This window comes from Danaus plexippus, chromosome 25 (assembly GCF_018135715.1).
Source record: "Danaus plexippus chromosome 25, MEX_DaPlex, whole genome shotgun sequence".
NCBI lineage: Eukaryota > Metazoa > Arthropoda > Insecta > Lepidoptera > Nymphalidae > Danaus > Danaus plexippus.
The window spans coordinates 1870385-1890414 of NC_083553.1; the positions used below are offsets into that span (position 1 = coordinate 1870385).

Here is a 20030-nt window from a genome sequence, read left to right on the forward strand (position 1 = left end):
GGGCCTTTTAACCTCCAGGCCACAACCACATCTGGATAACTCATTTTGGATAAAATTCCTCTGAAATGTTAAATTATTTTGTTTAAAAATATATATCAGAAAGATTTAATCAAGGTTTTAATCAAATTACGTGACTAAATATCATCGAATCATTAGATTTAGCCTAGTAAGAAAATTTTTAGCACAGTCATTGATTGTTCAGCAAATTATTTATCATTAAACCGATAAACGTAAATCATATTAAAGTGCAAGTTATTTTGTTTATGAGTTTTTAAAATGAAGTCACCCCTCCCTAGATGGCGCTGTAATGAAAACTGTCAAACCGGCAAATAGTATTGATTTTCATCTATTCACTTATTCCGCGCTAACTCCGTTCGTTCTCATCCATCCATTATTATTTTGTACTCCGCCAAAATATATACAATCAGGGGATTAAGTTTAATTTTAATAATATAAAAAGAAATGTAGAGAATTTTATTGTTACAGAGTAATGACAGGGTGAAACATGTTTTATTTCCGTGATGCGTTTCTCTGACCCAAATAAGTGTTCAGATTCGTATGCAGCTATGGAAGTGGATATAATTTTAATGAGAGTATGCAGGTAGCTGTGGCACGATGCCGAAACGTATACCCTTCCACATAGTTTACGCAACCAGTGAGTACGTTTAATAAAACAATATGCTTCATAACAAAAAATTTATGATCAAAATTATTTTGTATTTAATGTAAATTATATATTTGTCTTTTTTGATATAATGATTTTATTTAAATATTTTTATATGTGAATTAAAAATTATATTACATTGCTATTATGCTCTCGTGTAATGGGTTCATCAATAAAATATAAATCGATTACAACGTTACACAACAAATACTATTCAAAGTTCTGGCTTCGCGTGCAAGAATTTATTTTTCTAATAACCATAAAACTATTTGGGATAATTAATGCTAGGGCAATGCAAAACATTTTATGAGACAGAAAAATAATACCGTTTCATACAACTATAAGAACCGATTTAGCAGTTGTATGTAGATTCTGACAAACTATATTCGATTTAAATTAATTTACTTTGAACGCATTAATTTTTTTTTTTTAAATTAATGATAGATTAAGAGTGAAGTTCTTAAGATTATAATAAATACTAATGATCATGATCAAATCAGTACGACGCGACGTAAACATTTTAAAAAGTAAATTTATTTAGATGAATAAAACTCGCGAAAGTCTTAGATCTCATTATTTAAGAGAATTCCTTTTTTCTTAATTTTAATTTTGTTTCATTTTATGTTATTGAATAACACTCTCAATTCGGAGTAAATGGACCCGGCACCCGCACGGTGAATCCATTGAATGCTAAGAGGTTTCGTCTCTAGCGATGTTCTTAATATATTGTTTCCAGGTGAAGATAGTTCATATCCAGCATGCGAGTTGAACGCCCAGGGTCCTGCGGCTCGCGGGTGGCGGAGCGCTGGTCCTCCGCCCCACGAGCTCCTGCTGCGCCTCACCGCCGTTACCAGCATACACAAGCTACAGCTTCTAGCTCATCATCAGCTGATACGTGAGCCCATTATTGCAAAAAAATATTAAATTTATTCAAACAATCCCAGTTCATTGAACAATATGTACCTTAACGAAATATTTTAGAACGAAACGAAATCAATATGTACTGGTATATTGCGACAAAAAATATTAAGGAACTTCATAAAATAACTCACTATGTACAATAAATTTTAATGATGAAAATTGATGATATTTTAAATTTAGTATAAAAATAAATGAACGGTTATATTTAATGTTGATGTGATTGTTGTGTCAGCTGCTTGCGTAGAAGTGTTAGTGTCTGGAGGTCTGCTGTCAGAGGGAGCTGCGACACCGTGCGGAGCAACTTACACTAGTGTCGGTAGAGTGACACTCGCCAAACCAGCGCCCCAAGCACGCACTAGAGAACTAAGGTACAAAAATAACCACCGAATAAAAGCGTTAGAAGAAATTGTTTTAAAGATTATAACAAGAAGATTAACAGAAATAACAGAAACATAGGAATTAAATCAATTTACCCATGTTAAATATGATGTTTTCATTTGAAATACTTGATCAATTCAGATCGGCTGCTCTGCCCGAGCCAACGGTAGCTCGCTTCGTAAAACTGAGGCTCTCTGGACCACACCCACCAGCAAAAGACGATGAGCAGGTGAAATGACTGAAGCATAGGACGAAGAATTGTTTCTTAATATTTCCTTTTGTTATAATAACGCCTTTCCCTTTTCGTTTTGTTAAGGTTGCGTTAATGGCTGTAAACGTTCTTGGTGACGAGGTGGAAGACGTCGCCAAATCGTTGCCAACAACAAAAGCTGAGGTGTGTTTCTCGCCTTACGATGACCTGGCCTTCGTTATGTATGTGGACAATGAAATTGCGGATCTCGTTCGTAATTTAGATGAAAAGAAAAAAACAGCTGTATGTGGTAAGTCGAATGTTAAATAAAAATCAAAAATTATTAAAAGCGAAGCTGAGCTAAAGCTAATTTTTATTGTGATATCACAGAAGAACGATTCGAATATGCACGACGGCTCAAATCAGCTGGTCAGGCTTTAGCTGCTGCGGGCATCAGGATCGGGAGATGGAGACTTCGCAAGAGAACCGCCGCAGCTCGGGATGACTTCGAACTGGCGAGACGCATGAGAGACAGAATAGCAGACGCACTGATCGGCGTCCAAGAAGACCCAGAGTTGAGGAGACTATTTGAAGATGATGGAGTAAGTGATATCTCCAAAGAAAAGAATTAAATGTATACTATTAGTTCCTTTTGTACAAATATGACATTCCTAATACTATTCTTATAATTTAAAAAGTTCTACAAACAGTGCTGCGAACTCGAAAATCATAACGAAATACACGTTAAAATAAATAAAATAATTTTGAATCAATTGTGTAAGACTAAACTTTCCATTACTTTGGAACAATTGTGTGCACGAAATGATGAGATGGAAGTGTCTATAAATAATAAATTTTTATAATCTTTTATTTGACCGAAGATTCTGTAAGTTATTAAAACTTGTTAAAGAAAGCTGCCCGTCAACAATTCAGATTATTTTTATATTTATGATTTATTTGGTTAACTATGTCATTTTAGTTAGGTAAATTTTAAAGCCAAAATATCCAAAAAAAGACTGACTCAAAGTAGCATATACTTATATATTTTAAGTTAACTAAGAAACTTGGGCTATTGTGAAGTTAATTTCAATATTAATTCTGTTTTCAAACTTCACGTTGCGTTTGTAATCTTTGTTGTTTTCAACTATTTCTCAGCCGGACACTCGCAACGACTCTTCTATGCCCCAAGCCTACGACTTCTCCCACCATCTGTCGCCGTCCGTCGCTATGGGAGTTCATAGCGTCGAAATTCCCTCGCCTGTACCGCCCATAGAACATTTACCAGAAAACGAATTCAATGGAGATCACATCGACAGTCATAATATACTCGCTGTATGTACAAACATAATTATAAACTTTAAATTCACGAGACTATCCGTGTCATAGAAACCTTATAATATTATAATCCATTTTCCATTTATTTTTAATTGCGTATGTTGTTAAGGCATACCATTATTACCATGAAGCCATAAAAATTCTGTAATAAAATAGAATCACCATATAAATTTCAAATTTCAGACAATTCGAATCTCCTTAATGTGTAACTTATCTTTTCTACTCTTTGTTATTCAAATAATGTAATTATTGTTGGTTAAGGATTATTTAAAGTTTGTTTTATAGAATTTTGTTAAATGATACTAACTTGATGCTCATTTATGTAATTATACATTGTAGTATAATCCACTATATTAATTGATACAAAACCTTTGGTATTCCAGTCACCCGTCCATATTCTTGAAGATGAAACCGAAGTACCAGAAGAACCGGCCCAACCAGATGAACCGATCCAAGAAGATAAAACTGAAGCTCAAAAGATAGAAGAAGAATTAAGAAAGGAGACTGAAAGTCCCCGTAGAAGTATAACTCCTACTGCCTCTAATGGTAATAGAGCATCAGAACTAAGCTATCCAGGTAAATTAATTTTTCCAATGAATTATTCATATGAAAAGGGCTTAAATTAAATATCTATAATATATTCTTAGGTACATTAGTGAGACGAAGAAACAAAAGTGCTGGTCCCAGGTCTACTTTTGAAGCTTATGAAGAAAGATTATTGCCTGCACTCAGACAGTAAGTCATCTTAAATACTATTCGCTCACTTAAAATATATAAACAACACAGTTCTTGAATAAAAAAAAAATATTCGTCTCCTATTGAAAAGAAATTAATTTAACATAAATAATTAATTAATAAATTATAACAATTCTTAAATTGTCTTCGTTATAGCTAAATAATAATTGTCCCATGTTCGGTACTTATAGAGTATATAATTAATAACATTATTATTGAAGAATCCTTAAAACCTAAGAAGTTAAAGTATATATTTTATCGTATTAAACCATTCAATTTGTTTTTAAGTTCACATACAAACGAATACCTCCGTGAGGCCCGTGAAGAAGACTGCACAGGAAGCTCTTCTTCACATCCTCGTGTAGTACACAAGTTGAATGAGCGGGAACGAAAACAGGCCGCGCTGCCGATACTTATATTTGGATATCCTTTGGTAAGCGATAAGTAAAGGAAGAGACGAAAAGGAACCCAAAGTAATTAGATAAATAAATATTCCTAAACACTATAATCCTACACAGAGACCTATACGTGTTCATTTGCATGATAAAAATGAAAGACGCTCATGTAGTAATATCTCGCAACTTGTATCTTTGTGATCCAGGTTGAAAAATTCTTCTCCAAAAGCTATTTGGACAAGGAAGAAGGTCTGGCGCGCTTGCGAGCTGAGTTGACGTCACCATCGAACGGCAGCACCAAGACGTCTCCGAACAAAACAGCGCGAGCAGCGGCGACTTTGCTCCAGAGAGTTCTGAGGGATAAAGTATTCTCAGTCTACAGTCAAGCCAATGAAGTTGTCAGAGTGCTTTTCAAAGAATTCGTCCCTGAAAGGTAAATTGATAGCTGATAAGTGTTAGTGAAATTTCAAATATTATTATAGCCATCGCATAGTGATTTTAGGTATTTCATGTAAAAAATCATTGCAAAATATAATCATAAAAAATAGTAGCGTATAAAAGCGTAGTGCAGTGTTTGAAAACATATTTTTTATACCATATTCAGGGTTTGCGCAGCGGAAGTAGGTCGATGTCTGGACAAACTCCTCCCTGAACTGCTGCGTGCTTGTGGGGACCCCGCCCCACGCGTGCATTCAACGGCTCAACACACCGTGCTCACAGTTGCTGACTGTCCTCTAGTCAGGTAACTGAAACATCCCTATCAAATACCTACCAAAGGCATCTAGTATGAAATTTTTTTCGATAAATTTTACTTTGAAAAATGTTAATACCTCCTTATTATGTCTTAATAATAGAAACTTAAAGTCTTATTTTTTTTAATAGGACTATGTCGTAAGAAATTACAAAAATGAAATTTTATGTATAATTATCTTTTAAATGTATACATGCATAAGTTATATTAAATTTAAACGTATATCTGAAATTTAAAATATATGAAAAAGAGTACTAACAAAATTATTACATAATATTTAATTTCCAGAAGCCTACACACAATTCCACAACAGCTTGTTCGACCTGTAGCTGCTTCCATGCATCCTCGACTAGCTCTCTCTCGTCTTCAGATGCTGGAACAACTCATCCTGAGCCATGGAATCTCGACCGACAAGAATAGGTAAGACTGAACTTAGAAGTTTTAGAACAGTATGATAGCTTTAAACATGACTCAGCTTATGATAATGAACTACCTCAGACAGCTGATGCTTCATAAAATGGACGCTTGAAGGTTGCCAACGGTATAAAGCTGAATGAGATCTAAGACTTTCGCAAGTATTCATTTAGATGAAACTAATATTTTTCAGATTACTACGCGTATTTTATTATTTTAAAAACTACATACTCCCGATGTTTCGGTTACTTTGCATCACCCGTGATCAGATGCAGGGCAGGGCAGATGAGATGTGAATGTCTGTCAGTTGGTCCTGTTATTTATCGTCGGGAACATCGGGAGTATGTAGTTTAAAAAAAAATACGTGTAGTAATCTGAAAAATATAAGTTTCATTTAGTATGAAGCTTCCCAATTGTTTTCTTAGCTTCCACGTCTCTCGATAATACATCGAGGAAAGGCTATCTTCTACAGAACCGTTTATTTGTTATACTTATGAGGCTAACACGTTTATTGCTTCGAAAATCCAGAAAAGGCATCGAAAGAATATCTGTTTTTTTATTTGATTATTTAGAAATATAATCAGTAGACTAGTATATTAATTACGTTATTCTAAAATTGATAAAGAATATATTAAATTCAAGGCATAAAAATTCTAAAAATAAAAGAAACAAAAAAGTATTGACAGGGGACACCCGGATTTGAACCAGGGACCTATCGATCTGCAGTCGATTGCTCTACCACTGAGCTATATCCCCTATGGAAGAGTTATAAAATTAATGCACTATAAATTGAATGTCAATACTCTAAAGCCTTATTTAATATAAGAATATAGAGAGCGTAGGTGTAGCGTGGGTTAACTTGGTGATTATTTTATCGTAACAAAGCTAATATTTTACCTTTTATATTACGTGTCCTTTGGTCATAAAGACATTGATATCCTGTCTTGATCATGAGGATTTTATAAAAATTATTTATTACTTAAAAAGAATGGGTATTGTTTAGCGGTCTGACGGTGCGTCGTCTAGCGGAGTGTGGTGCTGCAGGGGCTCAACACGCAGCGGGCTCAGTCAGAGCTGCTGCTGAAAGAATTCTCTTAGCAGCATACGCAAGATCCCCTAGAGTTGTCAGAGCACAACTTCCGCCAGACGATGCTGTCACCAGAAGAAATCTAATTTACAGACACCTCTTTCAACAATTTGATAGAATTGATATGCAGGTATTTTTTAAATATTTATCCAAAATATGTACTCTCCTGTACTGAGTTTATACATTGATATATATAAACCTACACACTTTTTTATCATAATAGAAAATGCTAAATCAAGCACCTACAGAAGAACAACTTCTTAATGGAGATCAGTCCATTGCTGATTCAAACTTAGAAGCTAGTGTAACACAGTCTACACGAAGCGGGACTACGGTTAGTGGAATGACCACATCTTATGGAATGACGTCTTCTATGGACGCCACATCATCCTATAGCTTAAAATCAAGTGCCAGTGGTGGCACCCTGGCTCCTTCTAGTTTAAGTGGAAGTTTTACAACGTCGAGAACAAAAAGCAGTTTAAAAAAAACACCCACTAAAAAATACACACCGACAAAATCATCCAAAGACGCTACCAATTATCCTGGCTACAACAAACTAAGACTTGATAGTGCCATTAGTCCAAAACATTCCCCAAGATCATCAGTCGGTGGGAATGAAAAGGTAAAGTTCTCAAAATTATTTTTAATTTTCTGCTAAGAAATACAAACAAATACTTTCTTTCTAATGAATTAATCTCGCGAAAGTCTTAGATCTCATCAAATACTTTCTTACTAGGTCCATTTCCAGGAACGTCAAACGGAGGAAGTTGTGTTCCGTCGCACAAGCAGGAACTTAGAAAACCGCCACTCCATGATCCACTACGATCATGACTTGTCTAAACCTCAACTGAAAGAACGTCCAGTCACGGTTTACGAACCTCTACATTTAGAGTATAGAGACTCCCCTACTATAGGCTCGCCAAAAAATTCCAAAAATGACAACCGAAGCATGGACTCCCTTCCTATGGACTCGCCTCAAATGTCAAGAAACGATATGAGATGCGACTCTGATAGCAGAAGTTTGGATTCCCCTAAATTAAAGGCCGACTATTTTAGAGATGTGGGCTTGGAATCCCCAAAATTAGTAGCCGGGGTTAGAAATTTGCATTTGGATGAACAAAGCCAATTGGATGAAAGTGGATATTATAGTCCAGGTTTGTATTGTTTTAATATTTTTCATCACACCTCCTGTGAATAAAAGAAAAGTGTTTTCACGTATTTTCGAACATATAACAGGACGAAGACAGCAGACGCAAAATAATGAGCCATACGAAGCTTATGAAGGAGTAGCAGCTGATGCTAGCAGTGAGACCACGCCGGAGCCAGTAACAAGGTACCTTAACAATGTCTAATAAAGCAACAAACTAAAATACCAATTCCTTAAAAATCAATTCTCAATGATAACCATATTGTATCAGCACATCTTGCACCTGGTGCGGAAGACGCGTGCGCACTGCTGCATTGGAGGCACACTACTGGCGAAGGTGCGTGCTTCTCGCTCGATGCCCGCACTGTCATCTTGCTCTAGAAGCCCGGGCTCTACACTCGCATTTACTGGGTACGAAACGTTATTTATTATTAATATACTTTGCTACAACTATTAATCTTGGAAGTTCCACGTGTTCATAAAAGTCTTAATGCTCTACAGAAGAGTGCTCGCTTAGCGAAGGATTGTGGAAGGCGTGCCAGAAATGTGGCGCGGCCTTACGTTCAGACGAAAGTGAATATCACGTCAACTGCACACGTAAGTTAATACATAATAAAAGAAAAATACATTCATTTATTCTATTCATAAACATAATGTATTACGAAATCTTAAAATAAAACATATGATTAATAAGTGTAAATTACCTTATTATTTATAAATAAAACATTGACAAAACTAAGTGGTGAGGTACCACTGTTGTTAGGAATTAGATATTATTTTTTATCTTCTAATAATTATTGTTTAATTTGGTATTTCAGCTTTAGGCTTGGATGAGTGGAAGTGTCCGTACTGTTTGACCAACATATTAGCTCGCGACCTTCCTTGGCAACGTCATCTGATGCAGTGTCCTCGCAACCCGAGACTAACACAACACTAATATCAGCCTTGTTCATTTAATTCAGTAATTCCTACGTTAAATTATGCTAAAGAGAGTTTGAAATACATAGATAAATGCGAACTGGATCGAAAGATGGACGAGGCAAAATACTTTTGCTTAACACATTAAATACACTGTCAGTATGGTATTACGCAAATTAAAATATCGGTGAGAAAGCTAAATATTCGACGAATTTAGCAATTATTGTTTGTTATGCTATTTTTTAGCATTAATATTTAAATGGTTATATCAATTTTAGTTTTTAATTGAACTGTTTAAGGAAGCACCGTTTAGTGAACCACAACAAACATGGCGGTTGAATTGTTTCGTCTATTTCATAGAAAGTGTTAGCTAATTGTTTTATTGTCATATTTCGTTGTCTGTTGTAGTTTTAGTGTTATGTTTTATTAATTTACTTTGATGTATAAATTTAAATGTAATCTCGTTTACTGGCGGACATTTTTTGTGTTAACCGAGAGAGATAAATAAGTCTTTCATATTATTTCAAATACCAAGCGGATTGCTGAGACGAAATAATAAAAAAAAAAAACTGAAGTTCGAACGCTTTAGAGAATATAAAAAAAATAAATCTAAATCTCATATTGTCTAAACATCGCTTGCAGTATATTCAATATATTACGTTATATGATGAAATAATAAAATTATTTTATGAATTTATTTAACACCACTCAATTAGTACCACGTGTGCCGATGCTGTGTCAATTTCGTATAGATGCACGTCCTGAATTACTATATTTAGCGCGTTTGTAACATTTTCTACGTTTTGGATAATTTAATACAGAATAATATCTAATTTTAGGTCAACTTATTATTCGTACTCATTTTAAAGCTGTTCGGAAGTATTTCGAAGCTGATATTTTTTATTTACGAAGCTGAGAAGAAATTGAATAATTATATAGTTTAATTGTCCGCGTTTACCGTCCTTCTAATACATTCCGTCTATGTTCATAACGCAAACCTAATAACCTTTTTAATACTATTTTTTTTTTCTATTATATCATATTCGTAGGCCACAGCTAAAGTTTGTGGATACAAGATTGTATTTATTTACTCCAACTTTACACTATATCGTTTATGACAATGCCTCAATAAACAAATGTTTTATTTTTTATTTATACATTTCAATTGTGAAACGGCAAATTCATAGTTTAATTCAATTCAGTCAATTGGTTTGACTTATTTTTTCATTTCATACCGGCACATAACTAAAATTTTAAGGAAGTAGAAATAAGGTTCTGGTAGCAAATGTATTTTCAAATTATCCGCTCTTTACGCTTAAGTGAGACGCTTTTTGAAAAAGTCCTAACAAAAAGGCGGTATTTGCAATTTATTTTATGGCAATTTGAATATATCGTAAAGAGCATAGCGTATTATAATGTGTTTTCGATTAAAAGTTATTATTTAAAATAATAAGATACTTAAGATACAAAAATTATAAATATGAATTCCATATTCTTCACCTCTCGTTATAAAATCTTCAAAGTTACGTATTTATAGTAGTGCTAGATCCTTTTGTGATGATTAAATTAGCGACTCCTTCCACACAATAGTCTAAAACGGCTGAGCATTACCGTCTCTTCATACGTCCTATTAAAAAAGTATTTCATGTATATAGAAATATAGTTGTCTTTTAATCGACTACCGTAATTTAGAAAATTAATTGTTATTAGTAATAATTAATAATATTAATCATAATTAAATTAATTCGATTAACGAAACCACATCACCCACTGTGATATTGGGTTGGTTTACACGGAAAAAGGTTTACATTGGAGGGATCTTCAGTTGATGGTATAGAATAAATAGTTTTACATAGATATAGAGATTTTTCTTCTATCGCTTACACCATTTGTATTTCGGTATTGGCTTAGACATTAATTAATTCTTTTGCAATCGTTAAGCTAAATTAAAGCGTTTCTATTTAAAGTCCTTTGCTTGTAAGATATGCCAGTTCGATAAGTAAGTAAAATAATGTCCGTAAAAATGAGATACATTAATACTATTTAAAATGTATATAAGGTACTTTCATCTTATATTTCCGTCTCATAATGACGGCGTTTAAGACAAAATAAAAAAAAATGTTAGTTAATTATTATTGATTGAAGCAAAAACAAATGACTGGCCGTTAATAAAAAAAATATTCAGTTTCAACATTTTCTTAAATGACAATTTAAATTAGACGTAACGAAACAAGAGAGTACCTACTTAAGTACAATTAATGACTTTTATTTTATAATTTTAATTAACTAATATCAAAACTAAGACAAGATGGCCTTATTTTACAGAAAAGGTTTTTTAAGACTACAGGGAAGATTCTAAAGTTTATTTCGTTAACATTAATTGAAATTTAGAGTAGCTTAGGATGCTAGTATGATTGGCCTAAGCCTGTATCGTCACATTACATAGTTAATAGTTTTCAATTCAAAATTCGTCGTATCTTATAGTATTAAAGTAGGTTCTTGAATGAGAAATGCGAGACGCTTTGTATGTAGACGATGCGAACTTATGTTAATCACACGGAGTCTTTTTAAAGACGTAGTGATGTAGATGTTACGATAAAACTAGTTGGCATAATAACCTAGTAGAGTTATTATAGTTATCTATAGGTTCACCAGCAATTGTCATTATACGACATATAAAAATAAAATATAAATCAGGATATCAAAACTACTTTTTTTTTAAGTATGTATAAAATTCTTGCTAATATATGTAGCCAACGGTTGCATGTATTCTGCCAAAACAATACTCATAAGCTGAATAATTCAAAGAAGAAGCACACGAAAAGAAAGTAAGTGAACAACTTAGATAAGATTATTTTTAACTGTTTTAGAACCCAGTAATAAGAAGAAATACAAACTCGGAAAATTTAGATTTTAGGTTATATAAACCACTTGGCTACTTGTTTTTACCTAAAAAATATTTTTTTGTAACTTTTTAAACGTAAATTTTTGTTTTTGACTTATTTGTAATATTGAGGGCATTGTCATTAACAATTTATTACTATAAATATATTGAAGCAATTCAAATATCTTTCTGTTACATTTTATATGATGTTTCTTTTTTATCTTGTCAAATGGCACTTTCACCTTATACATTTAATATTTGTATTTGTATTAAAATAGGTCACAAAATAAACTTTTATTTTCAGTTACCGAAAGAAAGTAAATAGGACATAATTTTGTTTGATTTAGCATATGAAAATAAACAAAGCAAAAACGTGTATTAAAACTAACGTAAATGCAAATTGTATCAATTAAAATGAATGGGTGAAAGTATTGTAGGAACGTATGGACTGATATAGAAAAAAAAACTCTCACGAAAACTGTTTTCGCAACAAAATTAAAGGTGAAATAAAAATATAATGTTCGCTCAATCTACTTTAGCCCTTTAGAAACTTACGGGTTTTTGCATTAAGGTCTAATACTCTAAAACTGATATTGTATGTTATTCATCAACTTTATTTATTTAACAAAAATGACAGGTGTAACAAAAAACTTTTATTGTTATTTATACTCAATTTTGACAGCTGTCATGCAATTTAATAAAATTTAAAAATTATAAGGATGCGTTAAGAGCTTCAATAATTAATCCAAAGCTGAAGAATATGGATTATAATTATAATTATAAATAAGGACATGAGATAATAAATTCATAACAACAGAGGGTCAATTTGAAACTGAACTCGCAATTATTATATATTTTGCTAAATATTTTGCAAACACTATTGTTCCCGCCAAAAATTTTAATTTCGTAGATAGTGACTTGTCGATTACTCGTTTAGTTTTTAATTTTATTAAATGAAAACTTTTTAAACATATTTCTTTTATGACTTTGTGTAATGTTCATTCTTAAAAACTCATAGAACCCGTTGAGTGCATTGACCTCTCACTTTGATAATATAATAAAACATCGAGAAATTATTTACCTTGAGATCAAAATGGCGGCGAGAGACTGAGTCACAAAAACGATAAATCATTATTTACTTAACCGTAATCGACTATTGGAAATTATATATATTTTTTTTACAAGAACTGTTTCTTCAATGCTTGTAAGGTATGTTTTTTTTAACGTATATATAATTGTGTATACTATAAAATGCACTTTTTAGTTTAAACAGCACTACAGCCGTGAAGTTGTTATCGTTTAAGCGATATTTAAATATCAGGAGAATAAATTGTTTGAATTCTAATACTTGTTTAATTTACACTCAAATATTTGGGTATAAAAATTTATTACAATATGAAAATTAAGTAAAAGATACTACAATTTTATTTTATTTATTTATTTTTGCATATAATTAAGCTTATGTATTTAGGTTTACATTAATATAAAACATTTTTAAGTCATAAAAATAATATTTTTTTCAATAAAAATAAAATGTATGTATAAAACATTTATTAATAACAATATTATTGTCATGTTACATTCATTCCCTCTTCAGTGTCCATAGCGTTGGTCTTGTTGGGATCATTTTCACTGGTAGAGGCTGTTCCGCTACCCTCAATACTATCATCCTTGGGGACTTCTGCAGCCTTCTTGAACTTATTTACATCTGAATTAAAATAATAAGAAAATAACATATTTATTTTCTAAAACTATATTACATAATGTATTGTTTGGTTTAGGCTTGCCATAACATACAAACAAACAGAATATAATGAAAAATGAAAATTAAGGTACACATAGAAGTTAATTAATTAACCTATAAGTATCATATCTCATACCATATTTGCTGTAGTCAGCTCCCAACAGTCTTAGGTAGTGCACGGTGTCAGGGGCGGCGGTGTACGCGCGTAGAGAGTGAACACCTCGCCAACCGACCAGGCGGAGTGACAACCCTGATGACGTGTCCTTAAACTCCAACACGCAGCTACCAGTAGCTGAAGTTAAAAGAATGAGTTAGCCCCCAAAGCTGATGCACATGGCAACCCTAATAAATCTTTCTACTCCCATAAACCCGAAGAATCTGGTAGAATAAAGTCCTGAATACACTGGCAGCCCTAAATTAGACAAGCTTGTTGAAATAGACAGTACTGATAAATCTGGAAACCCTAATATACAAGGCGACATTGTTTGATTAACCAAGACTTTTATCCGGCAGTCTTGTGCTATTTAGGGAGTTCTCATCATAGTTATTGACAAATTTAATTGTGAGTTAAAACTAAATGAGAAGGTGTGTATACAGAGAGACTTCTTGATGTAGAATAATCAACTTCTTTCTAACTGAGCTAAAGTATATTTTTGCTCAAACACATTTTTCTATGAACAAAAGTTTTATATTAGTTACACCCATATAAAGATATCAACTTACCGAAATCTTTCACCATATTCTGAGTGTGTTCTGTGAACAGTTTTAGTTCTGGGGGTTTGCTAGGGTTGTCACATTGTAATATTAGTATGAGATCCTCCTTAAGAATGGTCACGCGTCGTTTTGGACCGATGTACTGGGCTATACTCTGAAGACCTTCTTGAGATAGTCTGAAATTTAACAAAATTAATATATTTTTAGAGAAATTATATAAATCAATTCTGTATATATATCATTACTAGCGTAAGATTTTATTATGGAACTATCTGATTGTTGTACTATATGACTTTGGACTATATTTAAGTCTAAAATCAGGAATAAATACAGAAACCTCCAATGGAAAGTGATGGTCATTAATTACTTTTGCATTATAAATAGTGATATCCAAAAACTTAGATAATGAAATAAAAAAAATATCTTACAAGACAGTTTTAAATGTGTTCACTAAGTTAAAAGAAAAACTTTTTCATGAAAATGATATTTTCATAGTCATATTTCTATAAGTTTTAACTAATTGCCTTAATAGTAAAAAATAATAATACTAAAAAAACTATTATATATAAGAATTATTTTAATTACTCAATGAAAATATTAGGAAAAATCACCTGAATGGGCACTTCATATTTTTATTATCACACCTAACAAATGTTTTCACGCCTGTGTTTATAATCTTAATACTATTCTCATTTTTCTGTACAACTTCTTTCACCATGGCTGACACCAGGTAAATATTCTTCTTTTTCCCAACATGACATCTCGTCAAGAGACAGGTAGGGTCGAATTTTGTATCAAGATCGTAGAATTCCTTGATAGAAGGGAACACATCTTCATTTTCACCGGAGAAAAATACAAAAGGATCCTCCCTATATCCTCCCATTCTTCTTCTCTTCTTTGGTGGTTCCTTCTTTTCCGGTTCCTCTGCCGGTTCATCGGCTGCCACATCCGGTTTCTTGGTTGGGTCCTTCTCCCATGGCAGGAGGGCGGTTTTTTCAAACACTGCCACGAAAAACCCTCCAGTATCTTGGTGATGAGGCAGAATTCTTATACTGGAATATAACAAATGTATATTTTTTTTTATTAAATTTCAAGAACCCCCAATACATTTGTCATTTAACGATAATTTTACTGCAAGGAGTCTTAACATCAAATTAAAAATCATCAAAAATCAAAAAATACATCGGAATCGAGCGAACCGTTTAACAGCTACTATGTCACACGTAGAAACACACATACACATACAAACACACGCACCCACTCACACACACACGCGCACACACACACATCGCGTCAACGCTTCTTTTAGTCTGAGTTTCAATACCTATTCTAGTTCGTCCGATTCTATATTCCTTGGTAAAATTATAAGTACTAAAAACATTTTCTGTGATATTCTTTCACATTTGTAGTCCACTTAACGTATTGGTAGTAAATTTTATCATAAAAGTCAGGCCATACTGGTCATACAACGCGTCGAACAATTAAAATTATAGTGTTATAGAAGTCTCACTGAAAGCTCCAATGATATTGATGTTTTTCAACGTTGTGTGTGTAGGGCCATCAAAACTTACATACTAACCAAGAGTATAAACTCTCGAATTTCTTCCTTATTTCTGTCAAAGGTTACAAAAGACGTAGTGAACCGTCAGTATTACGCTAAAGATAATACACAACTAAGACGCGACACTAAAACTGTGAAGTCAAGCCTAATTCCTTTACAGAATAATTCAACACAAACAGCAGAACATACAGTATGTTGTTAGTAATGTGACTATAACAAGCTCACCATCTATCCAGATTATATTTGTCCAAGTCTTCAGTTTTGGGAGGGAACATTTGCGGCCTCACCACCGTCTGCCACTTCTCTGGAACCTCATCATAACTGTTGTAGAACACCATGTCTTTAGACGCCGGCCGCCAATGTGTCATGCCTTAGGAAAATATAACAGATCACCTTTAGGAGACTGTACAAAGTGTTTATAGATGACAAATTAGTTTGGTCATATATATATGCATATAACAATTGTTTTTTCCCGCGACTTGATCTGGAGAAGTAAAAGGAAAAAGTGTTTTAAATCTATAAATACTTCATGCAAAATTGAAGTGCTATGAAGTGATCAAGCGGGTGAACCACACGGCATCCCGGAATAAATTATAGCCTGTACCATATTCTGATATTGTAAATTTGCATAAAAATCCATTAAGCAGTTTCTGAGTGACAGAGCGACAACCGTGTACTCGGAAAAGAGCTGAGATAACATGGTAAGGAGGAAGTTATTGTTCCTCAAACAAAATCCCACTGAACATAAAAAAAGGTTTATCGTAAGGCTTATGATGAAAATTGAAGGCTATACCTTTATGGAACTTTAGTCCGGGCAGTAGATCCTGTACATCCACGAGGGTCACACTGGCGCCGGTCTCCTGGAGGATTCTGTGCACCACGGCCTCGTTCTCCACAGGGTTGAAGGAACAGGTGGAATAGACCAGTCTTCCGCCCACAGACAGCAACTCAACGCCACGACGGAGGATTCTATACTGAATACTGAACAATACTTGGGTTAGGACCGACATTAAAGGATTAGTTTTTTAAATAAGAATTTAAGAGAAAGGTCTAGTCTTACGTCCATAGGAAAATATTTTTTATGTTTTGCGATGTAGGCATTTTAACCTCTTCAGTTGCCACACTAGTAAACGGGTTTAGAATACTTTCATAATTAAGAAATATCAAACAACCAGTTTAATTACAACCATGAAGAGAGTCACAGTCAAGTTCATAAAGAATATAAGAAAGGTTTTCCCGCGACGTAACTTGAGATAATTTGAGGGTAAATTGGCAATTTAGTACTATTAATGTACAGATAATAAATTTTACGTTTTGTAAAACAAACACAATTTTTATTTTATGTTATTAATTACCCGTGTAAGTTATTTCCGTTTCCGGTCGACCATTTCGTCCATATATCAGGGTTCTTCCTCAAGGTGGCGTCTCCGGAACATGGAACATCACACAGAACGCGGTCGAACTTAAGCGGCTTCGTCGCACCCGGGTTCTATGAAAGTTGTATAACTGGCAGTCTTTCTCTATTATATATTTATAGTCTATATCATGTGAGATAATGACGTCATAGTTCAGCCAAACGATCCGTCCAACGAAACGGGATAGGGAGTATAAACAAATTATTTTTGATGTTAATTAAATTTAAAGGTAATATTTTCATATAAACATTTATACCATATTTACTTTCGCCAATAAATTAACTTTAACATACGTCATTTTTTCAAATCTATTTTGTGTATATATACAAAATGGGTGATTGTCTACGAGTTGTTTAATGAAAAGTGTGATTATGATATTCATACAAACCTCCTCATCACTCACAACCAGTGACGGCAACACTGCGGAGTCATGGTTGGTGATGATGATGCAGGGTGAGTTCAACCTCTTCGCCTGGTGCACCAACATGTAACAGCGACTGTTGTCGACATCATTGGCCATTACGAAACCTGGTCAGATATTACCTCCTATTAATTTAGGACGTTCTTTATTATTTTAATGTATTTAAATGTACATTTAAATTATAAATGAAGTTAAATTTACATTTGATAGATGGTATGGAATCATAACGGTCAACATACTAGGGCAAATTTTTTTATATGATTTTTAATATTTATATTTCCAGTGCTTTGATCACAGTTGTGTCTTAATAATCCGAAAAAATATCTCTAAAACATATACAGTTTCATTTGATATGATTTTTTTTTTTGTATAAAAAAACTTCTAAACCTAATCAATGAGATACTTCAGCATTGTTTTATTATAATGAATTAATATTGTATTCTGTAATACATATATTTAGATCATTTGAAGATTATTTCTTTCAATAGATATACCTGTAGGCATTTTGTCTTCATCGGAATGTAAGAACTCAATGAGTTGTGCAGTCTTGGAGCCCGGTGCAGCACACATGTCTAATACCTGATAAAAATATGTTGATATTATATTGAAATTTAATTTGGGAGCTTGAAATTAGCAGCAAAATATTTCAGAAAAAATTATACATATACATATAAATAAACATATGTTTATGTTTTTTTTAATTGGCAACAAAATGAAATACTATGTAACTATTCAGATTTTGTGTTGTCTGTGTGTGATGGTTTGATCGGTTAATAGAAAGTCTTGCATCAAGAAGATTTAAATTTAATATAAAATGAAATAAGTGACAATGGGACCTAAGACGTTCGTAAGTTTTAATTTATATAAAATTAATATTTCTGATTTACTACATTTTTTACGAGATCACGGATCTAGTCTGGCCGTAACCATAGTTGCTGCAGAGTAACCAAAATGTCGCATAAATCTAAAAATATTAGTTATTTAATAATGTGATGTCAAGTGTAATGTAGGTAGATCATTTTTTTATATAAGCTCTGTCATTCAGTGTTGCCAGTTAAATTTAATATTTTAAATTTATGTAATAAAAATAATGTAAACCTTATGATGAGGTTCAACTTGTAACACGACAGGCGGTATCATAGATACAGCCTCTTGACGTGAAACACCGCCCGCTTCTGTTTCGGCCACTAAAAAGTTATGGAGACGATAGAGTGGTTCATTCCGACGGATATGTGTGCGAGATACTGGCAGTTGCCACACTAGACCTCCGGGATACCTGGGTTAAGGTTAAGGTTTCATAATATTTTATTTTATTTGAAAACTAGATAATTAAACTGTTTCAATACATATAAAACGATTAAAAATTAAATACCTATGTATAATCATAAAAATTTTAAATGTTTTATCGGAAACACAGTAAACCTATATCTATTGTTACATAATATTTCTTAAGAATTAATAAAAAGATATATAGTGCGAATAAACACAATTACGTTGGACACTTATTCAGCATCTCTGCTATAACCCAAAAATTGTGTTATGTTTTAATAATGTAAGCATAAGTAACAGCATTTCTCAACACATTGAAAATAACCCAAATTATATGAAACATTCTACACACCACGGCAAGTTAACAGGTTTGATTTCCTCTTCTTCTTTCTCATCATCCAATTTAAGTTTATGATTTAATATCTCTGAAAAATATTGGCTCTTAACTATATTGAGTAGCGCATCTGTTTCACATTTGGAGCCCGTTATTCTGAATGCTGTTGGCAAATCTTTCTTGATAGCTCTCATGAAGTCGTCCCATTGATCATCAGGACAAACTTTCTGCGCCTGTTATCAGGTATATAATTATTTTCCTTCGTAATAAATAAATAATATGGAAGTTTTTTTTTTACCTTATAATACTCTTCGAAGATTGCATTTTCACGCACAATATCTTCATAATGCTTTCGCGTGTCGGCCGGTTTTTGTTGTGGATTTTTTTCCTTGAAAAAATAATTAAAATAGAGGCATTTTATTTAAAAAAATCATTTTAAACATAAACATTAATAGTTTTACCTGTTCTTTCCGTTCTCTTTTGCGTTGTGCGAATTTATTAACATTTCTGTTTCGTCTACCCATTCTTCTAATATGTTCACCGAGTGAAATATATCTTCTTGACGATAAATAAAATAGCATTAAATTTTAAAACTAACCTAAGTCTAACAACGTTTTGACAGTAATTTGTAACTACTGACGTTTTAAAAGATAGGTTATGTTTACTGCTAACAGATACGTTCAATACATTTATAACAAAGAATTAAATAAACTACAATAAATCATTACTAATCTATTTTAATAGAAAAAAACT

The 20030-nt window shown here is 32.9% G+C and overlaps 2 protein-coding genes and 1 non-coding gene across 3 annotated transcripts; 1 reads left to right on the forward strand and 2 right to left on the reverse strand.

Annotated features, from left to right (window-relative positions):
- Window positions 1-391: 391 nt before the first annotated feature.
- Window positions 392-13164, forward strand: LOC116775061 (centrosomal protein of 104 kDa). The gene is made up of 20 exons (XM_032667863.2): window positions 392-655; window positions 1401-1559; window positions 1818-1953; window positions 2105-2192; window positions 2280-2463; window positions 2544-2755; window positions 3309-3485; window positions 3872-4064; window positions 4136-4223; window positions 4512-4656; window positions 4825-5051; window positions 5223-5360; window positions 5658-5789; window positions 6787-7000; window positions 7094-7492; window positions 7607-8024; window positions 8107-8203; window positions 8289-8428; window positions 8519-8614; window positions 8836-13164. Exons 1-20 carry the CDS (start codon window positions 616-618, stop codon window positions 8952-8954), a joined length of 3402 nt encoding a protein of 1133 aa, XP_032523754.1. The 5' UTR covers window positions 392-615; the 3' UTR covers window positions 8955-13164.
- Trnac-gca (transfer RNA cysteine (anticodon GCA)) lies at window positions 6468-6539 on the reverse strand. The gene has a single exon. It is a non-coding gene; the product is annotated as a tRNA-Cys (tRNA).
- Window positions 13165-13353: 189 nt separating the features above from the next.
- On the reverse strand, window positions 13354-19909 carry LOC116775221 (tRNA (cytosine(34)-C(5))-methyltransferase). The gene is made up of 13 exons (XM_061524472.1): window positions 19739-19909; window positions 19576-19665; window positions 19296-19510; window positions 18773-18950; window positions 18169-18253; window positions 17642-17781; window positions 17194-17327; window positions 16632-16819; window positions 16064-16208; window positions 14889-15329; window positions 14287-14453; window positions 13700-13855; window positions 13354-13527 (listed from the first exon to the last, which is right to left on the reverse strand). The coding sequence occupies exons 1-13, from the start codon at window positions 19856-19858 to the stop codon at window positions 13391-13393; spliced, it is 2196 nt and encodes a 731-aa protein (XP_061380456.1). The 5' UTR covers window positions 19859-19909; the 3' UTR covers window positions 13354-13390.
- Between the last annotated feature and the right edge of the window lie 121 nt (window positions 19910-20030).